General features: G+C 46.3%; 1 protein-coding gene across 1 annotated transcript; it reads right to left on the reverse strand.

Annotated features, from left to right (window-relative positions):
- Nucleotides 1-5,808: 5,808 nt before the first annotated feature.
- Nucleotides 5,809-7,042, reverse strand: LOC126579948 (bromodomain-containing protein DDB_G0280777-like). Its single transcript, XM_050243735.1, has 2 exons — nucleotides 6,572-7,042; nucleotides 5,809-6,240 (listed from the first exon to the last, which is right to left on the reverse strand). The coding sequence occupies exons 1-2, from the start codon at nucleotides 6,978-6,980 to the stop codon at nucleotides 6,173-6,175; spliced, it is 477 nt and encodes a 158-aa protein (XP_050099692.1). The 5' UTR covers nucleotides 6,981-7,042; the 3' UTR covers nucleotides 5,809-6,172.
- Nucleotides 7,043-7,973: the final 931 nt, after the last annotated feature.

Here is a 7,973-nt window from a genome sequence, read left to right on the forward strand (position 1 = left end):
CAGTCTCGCAGCATCTATCGCTCGATGTAATTTTAATCTGTTGCTCTATGCTACACGGCTTCAGTTGTAGTTCGTCACAATTTCTTACCATTTTTATCCTTACCATCTCTTTGGGTTTGTCTGCTCTTTCTCTCTCTCTCTCTCTCTCTCTCTCTCTCTCTCTCTCGGCATTTTTTAATGGAACGGTAAATTATATTTGTTTCAAAGTACTGTCCATTGTTGGAGACACATTTCATCTATCTTTTAGGTTGTTAATGGCGAGGTAGTCAAACAATCTGGTTGATCTGGTAGCCAAAACATGCATTGTTAAGTTGCCAAGTTACCTTCCCGTGTCACGACGCCCAGTACGGTCGTTTCTCGATCAATGCTTGATTAACCCTCGGTTGGGCACCCGGCGTTTACCCCTTCGTTGGGCACCCGGGTACCCGGGTACCCCACTTATGTGCATTGCATTGTTATGTTCTTGTACAAACGATGAGTTTGTATCAGTTTTATGATAAAAATGGTGTTCTAGAACTAATTTAAGAGTCTTTGGAACGTATTTTTGTTTAAAAATCACAAAAAATCCAATAAAAATAATGAACAAAATGCATTGATACCCGTTCGTACGGTCATTCTCTACCGCGTCCGTCGTAAAGCAGGCAATAAGATCGTAAAGTGATCGAATTTTCCAGCAAATATGTTATTGAAATTATTGATTTCTTCGAATAAATCAGTTTGAATTGTCATAAGGCACTTTTGAGTCATAAACAATTGAGTTAATTGGGCACAATTGAGCTACGAGATCAGACCAGTTGCTACATGGTGCGTTCAGAAAGTAATGAGAATTGATTTTTCTGACAAAACAGTTTGAGATAACGTGTTTAATTTTTTACGATAAGGTAGAGGAAGGTTTTAGCCATCAATCGCACTTTATTTCATTCGGCTATGACCAACTGAAAGAAAATGGGACGATTTTTCGTGAACCATGTTTTTAGTTGATGGAACACCGTAGAATGTCCCCTTTCTATGGACCATTGGTCTGGCGCGGATCATCCGGACCTTCTTCCTGGCGCGGATCATCCGGACCTACAGAAAAACATTCCGTTGGTGCCAGTAATTCATCAAGTCCTCATACATTTCTGTTTGCGTGCTCTGTGCCAGGAAGAGGTCCGCGATGGGCTGTACCAGTGGTCCATAGAAAGAGGGCGTTCTACGATGTTACATCAACTAAAAACATGGTACACGATAAATCGTCCCATTTTCATTCAGTTTGTCATAGCCGAATGAAATAAAGTGCGTTGAATAGCTAAATCCTATCTCTACGTTGGCGTAAAAAGTTCAATACCTTATCTTAAACCGTTTCGTCAGGAAAATCCAGTCTTTCTTTACTTTCATTACTTTCTGAACGCACCATGTTCATTGGTCTCTGTGGTCTACGAAAATGCCGCCTAAACCCTTTTTGATGAAGATTAGTGTATGATTTACTCATATGTTAAGAAAATTACACTACACGAACCATTTTTAATCAGTTTGAGAAATAATACATAATTTAAATTGCACATAAAAGGTATCAAAATATGTTGATTATTCTTCTCCTATTGCTCGTTGAAAAGCTCAAACGTAATGAAATTTTCATCAAAATGTTGTAGTTTATCTAATTAACAATTGATAAACACGGTAACATGAATAAATGTTGATAAAAAATGTAGTTTTGTGTTTATAAATATAGCCCATGTGCATAGCCAACGTGTGGGGTACCCGGGTACCCGGGTGCCACTGGGTGGGTGTTAATTTCATCGGGCCATAATTACCTTTAAATATGAGTTATCAAAACAATTTCAACGCCAATTCGGCTTGAAATGAGTTGTACTTTGGCGATCCGGAGTTTCGTAAAAAAATATTGACGGGAAGGCATTCATTTTTTCGTTGAAAGTTGAAATGGGTACCCGGGTACCCGGGTGCCCAACCGAGGGTTAAAACTGATTATTTGTTGCCAGTATTGAGCTGTGTTAACTGTTTCACCAGGTTTAGCAGTTCGTGGTACACGTGCCCTGTCTGAATTTTTATTGAACGGTTACGGTGGGCATGCTGAAACTCACTGAAACACAGTGCTAAGTGTGGTTTAAACATTTTAAAAGTAGTGATATTGATGAGAGAACCACCAACCATCGAAAATGTTAGAAGTCATCAAATGGCAGGCCTTATTGGCCAAAACGGGTTTCAGATGATCATTAAAAGCAACATTTAATCAATTTCGACCGAGACTTCAATGTTTTCAATGAGACTACAGACTTCGTGTTTCAATCAACCAAAGCATGAAAAAAACGACAAAATTTACCTATTTTGCTCGATAAAAATGCATCGCACCGCGCGAAATATCGGCCAAGGACACGGCGGTACACAGCCACAATTGGTAACAACATGGCGGAATGGTGGTTTTTCGGAATCGAACCGGAGCAGGAAAAAAAAAGGGTGCGATAACGCTGTTTGGCAAAATTGTGTTTTTGCGCTACTTTCTTTTTCTGTTTGTTTCTTTTTATTAAGAACTAATAAAATTAAAGTTACGCTTTGTTTGATTAAGAACTCCGGCTTGTAGCACCGCCAGCACGTCCCCCCCCCCACCCTTCGCCCCTCCTGGGGTTCGGGTTGGGATTCGGACGACACGGACACGCACAGCAAACGCACAGCGGCGCGGTCGCTTCGTCGTCGGTTTTGGATTCGCATTTAGTTACTTGGTTTTTTTTTCTTCTTCTTCTTTTACTTCCGCGACATCTTCATCCTTTGCCGAAGACGTCTATAGGTTGCTTGATTTTTTTCGCTTTATTTTCGTTGGCTTAACCGCTAGTAAAGATCACATTGGTTGCTTATAATTAAAAACGAACGCGCCCCCCCGCCCACTCATCGCTTAACTTGTGAGGTGAGGTAGTGGATGGGAAAGGAGGAAGGCTCAGGGAATGGTGGGGAAGGTGGGGGGGGGGGGGGGGAAGGGATGAGGGTTTTTGGGGATACAGGAGGGTCGGGGCGTCGAGACAATCCTGAACAATCCGCACCTCACCACTACGCCTCAGCTTTTGTGGCCCCGTAAAATTGGGGATACACGGATCGATTGTTCACATGGTTGGCTGGCTTGGATGCCGCCGCTACATCGTCGCGTTACGTTCTAATGCATGTTCCGCACATATCATTGGGCAACCATTACATCAAGATGTATCAAGATACGAAAAAGGGGTTAAAAACTTTGTTTGCTTCTGCTATCACCATGCTGCTTGTGCAACCAGGACCAAAAAAAAAACACATGTCGCTCATCTAAGACCGATAACCTAACCTGAAAGCAATGGCGCGCTGTGTTTTAAGTAGTTCAAGTTCGCTTCCTTCCGTACAACCGTCATAAACCGTGGATGCAAGCGAGCGGCCTCTCCCCGAGCGGGATATTTATTACTTGCGAAACCTGTTACATAGCAAATCGGTCCCACCGGGCGGTCCTCGCTCACTGCCTTTCCGGTTCTCCGCGGATTTTTATCTGTTACCTTACCTTAGCTCTCTATATCTTCCTCGCGCTCTCTATATCTTCTTTAAACCTCCACTTCCTTCCTCCACGGTCCCGTCTCTTTACTTCCTAAACTTTTGTGTTTCGTTTTTTATAGTTGACACTGCACATTCCTTTTTTGGTAGACACTCGCCCGCAAAAAAATGTACCCCTAATGCATAATACGACACGGGTTTCAGGCAAAAATTCTCTGGCTGGCGATACTAATAAATGCTGGCTGCTTTTATTATCTATACGCTACTTTATCCTCTCCACCAGTCGCTGTCGCTCGTATTAAGAATTAAAATTTAAATGAAGAAAATTAATTGCAAAAAGAGAAATATACTTCTACCAGAAGAGCGATCGAGCGCTGCAAACGATCGGGCTATCGGGAATCGTTCTTGGGACTTGGGACGGTTGCGAAACCCCCGTGATCCTCCCGTGAATTTCACTCCGACGCGTGAGGCTTCGAAAGTGATAATATTTAAATAATGGTAATAAGAATATAATAATGAAAAGAAAAAGAAAAAGAAAAACACCGAACGACCTGCCTTGAGGCCGCGCGACGAAAATAATGAAATGACAAAAAAAAAGAACAAAAGTGTCGCTTATTTTAAAAAGATATTTGGGATATTAGTGATAGTAAATGCATCTGGCCACTAGTGATTTTGGCACTGCTTTGTCCACCACCTGGCGGGGGGGCTGGTGCCGCTAACCACCAACTAACGATTTGCGTTCGATCGGCATCGAGCCTCGAGCCTTTCCTACCAGGGGGGTGGGAGTTTTTTTTTTGTCTCATTACACCGTTCCACTGCTACGTACCCCCGTTTGTAGACGGCGCGCCTTATAACCTAGTTTGCACTGCACCACCGCGCACAGGGTGGTTAGTTGTATGGTTTTGGGTTGTTTTTCTTTTTGGTATTTGTAATGGGTGGGTGGTTCGCCTTGGTTGCCGCCGTCGCCATCGCCGTCGCTACTACTGGTCCTTTTATCGTTTGTGGTTTGCCAAGGGCACATAAGGTAAACCTGCGCTGCTAGAGAAGTTGGGTGAGTCCAGAGGTCCTGCCGCTCAATGTTGTCTGCTCTACGGTGGGAGGTGGGAGCGGGAAGCGATGGTTCACAGCGTCAGCTCCAAATCGCAACGATCGGAGAAGTCCTCTCGCATGCGCTCTTAAAGCGAGGAAGAGCTGTTGCAGCAGGCGGAAGAAAAAGGCAAACGAAAAGAAGAAACACATAACAGGAAGGTAGGATTAGAACATTTGTTTAAACGGGCGCCGGTGTAGACGAGCAAAAATGTCCACGTATCGTATCTAATGATTTTTTTTCATTCTCGTATTTTTTTGTCGGTTGTCACTACTGTTGTTAACATCCATGCCAAGTTTCACGCCCAAACAATGATTAGTTTTTGAGAAATGATTTTCTTTTTGAGGTACTAAAAGTGCATTCCTCGTTTATTGCTATGGTGAACTTTCTGGAGCAATGAATTTGCATTAAATTTTGTGTGAATAAAGTTTTGCGCTAAGGATACTTTGAGAATAGTACAAAAACGCCTTTGGGGACGACGCTTTGTCAAAATCAAATGTTTAAAAGTGGCGCAAACATGCCAAAGAAGGCCGGCACTTGTGTTGAAAACGAAAAACGTCATGGGCGACCATCAACGGCGACAGACGGGAGCGCACGTCCAAAGAATCCATGATTTGGTGACGGAAAATTGCGTTTGCACCACTTGTAAACATTTGATTTTGACAAAGTGTCGTCCCCAAAGGCTTTTCGCACTGTTCTCAAAGTATCCGTAGCGGAAAATTCATTCCGCAAACAAAATTTAACACAAATTCTTTGCTCCAGAAAGTTCACCATAGCGAAAAATGAGGAATGCACCTTTAACAGCTCACCAAAAAAAACATATTTCAAAAAACTATTCATTATTTGGACGTGAAACTTGGCATGGATGTTCACAACAGTACTGACAATCGACAAAAAAATACGTCATTAAAATAAAAATCATTAGCACTAGGAAATTGTGTACCGAGTCCTGTTATTCATTGGACACAGTAGTTGGCACTAGCGAGAGAGAGAGAGCACTGTTGCACTTATGGCGGTTGGTTGAACACTTACCGTGAGAGAACCAGATCGCACCGCTGCTGCGCCACCAGCCGCAGCATGATTAGGTGCTGGATTTTCCAGGCCAGGGCATCCGGATCCGGCCCACGAGTGTGGGTTCGACGGTGAATCACTAGCCGCATACACTGCGCACATTTGCTCCAAAAATAAAGGCATTTGGTAACACAATCCGGTGCAGCGATCAATCACTTTGTTTTTGTTTTTTTCTTTCTCTCGTTTCACTCGCCCGCTGCCGATTGAACACAACCGGTAACCCGTAAATTAGGCGGCAGATGTAGGCGGCATCGATAAAGGACAATACTCTGCTGAACTGGGCTGGGCCTGTCTGGATGCTGCGCTGTTAATGTTGCTGTTGTTGCTACTGCGTTTGCCATCGTTGGATCGAATTTGACGGAAGGGAATGGGAACCGTGAGCTGAACCGCGGGCATCCTTCCTCTCCTTTCTCTCTCTCTCTCTCTCTGTCTCTCTCTGTCTCTCTGTCTCTCCTTATCTGCTTCGCGGGGCAAGGCTTCACACACCGGAACACCTCATGCGTCTTCCACTTAGCATACCTTGCGCAGCAACTGGTAGAGCCTCCCGCACAGTTGACATTGACCTCGCCGACGGATCGCTAATGTGACACAACACACACGACACGAGACACAACACGCACATACACACAGGGGGGAGAAGGGAGAGAGAGAGAGAGAGACAATTAGAAAAGGTTTGGTCTTCCCTCGTGCGAATTCAAGCGTCTCAGTGCGGTCTCGGTGGTTTTCGGGTGGTCCTATAAAACGGGTGTCACGTCTGGTGTTGTGCCGGTTGTGGTCTGAGTCTGCTGCTGGCGGTGGCGGTCAAGTCGGGTGGTGGTGGTGTCCCGTTTTGCTAGGCGGCCGGTGGCGTCGTCGATTGTTGTCGGCTCAGGGTTTTCTGCGTCGCTTTCTTCCTCGTCTCATACTTACTCTGCAGCGCGTGGCGGAACAGGATCTCGTGCAGTGTGGTGCGGAGCAGCTGGTAGCGAACTTGTTGCATAGAGTGTCCGAGGGAGTGATGCTGCTGCTGCTGCACCTGCTGCTGCTGAGTGGCACCAGTTTGTGTGGAAGTTGATGGAGTTTGGGGCTGCGACTGAGAGGTGGCGGATGATTGGATTGATTGCTGTTGCTGTTGCTGCTGTTGCTGCTGCAGTTGTTGTTGTTGCTGAATTTGTTGCTGCAGTTGTAGCTGCTGCTGGTGCAGCTCATACTGGAGCTGCTGCTGCAGCCGCAGTCGGCGCTGGAGTAGCTGCTGTTGCAGCAGCATCTGTTGCTGTTCCAGCAGCCGCTGGTTTTCCTCCTCATCTTCCACCGCCGGTATGTAGAAGGCGATAGCCATGTCGTTTTTAATGTTTGTATTTCTCTTTACGTTTCGCCACAACAAAATCACCTTTTTTTGGGTTCGAGTATCGCTTGCCGATAGTTGTTTTTGTTTGTGTTTGTTTGTTTGTCGCTGATTGTCCGGACGAAATTTCCACAATCCCTTGCCCTTGTTCGGTTAAACTTGATAAAAAAAAAACACAACACTCAAACCGCACCACGCGCACCACGGCTACCAACGAAACTATGCACTACAGGCGGCTACACAGCGTTCGTCACACGTTCGGTAACCATCCAGGGAGCACACACTGCGAACAGTTTGTTTTCGAGCTCGGAGCTGCCACGGAAAAAATCGCTATTGAGCGTCACGAACACTAGCGAGAGCTGCGCGTCCTGCCACGTCGACTGTTTGCCATAGAATGAACGCCGGGCCGGTGCCGTCACGTCCTTTCTTTCATTTCGAACACAAAGCAACCGAACCGAAACCCCGACCGACCGTTCGCCTCCTTTGTTGGTGTGCAGGAGCCTGCAGCCGCACACCGCTACGTTCGCTTGTTGCTTCGGTCGTGTTTCGGGCGGGTTTCGGGTGGGTTTCGGGCGGGTTTCGGGTTCTAGAAAGGGAGCTAGCCAAGGGGTTTTATGCTGGTAGCGCTGTCGCACACCGCACCCGGGGGCCCAGTACGCCGTCGTGGTGTGCAACGGCGCTGCACCGTTGTTATGCGCTGCACGGACGAGCGTTTTCGCGCGTAAACTGCATCGCTGCCAGGGGGGGGGGGGGGGGGGGGAGCATATCGGTTCGTGGCTTCGGCTTGCACCCCCTACCGGATCCTTGCATGTTTAGGGTGGGGGGCAACATTTACCGACAGGACTCGCGCGGTGCGCCCTGCCCGCGCGCGGTGCTGCTGTCGTCGTCGCTGTTGCATCTTTGTGAATATGCTGCCGTAGTGCGTTCTTATAGTTAGTCGCCTCTTCCGGGTCACCTTCAAAATCCAACCATCACGGGGTGCAGTTT

The sequence above is a fragment of the Anopheles aquasalis genome, chromosome Y, assembly GCF_943734665.1.
Source record: "Anopheles aquasalis chromosome Y, idAnoAquaMG_Q_19, whole genome shotgun sequence".
Classification (NCBI taxonomy): domain Eukaryota; kingdom Metazoa; phylum Arthropoda; class Insecta; order Diptera; family Culicidae; genus Anopheles; species Anopheles aquasalis.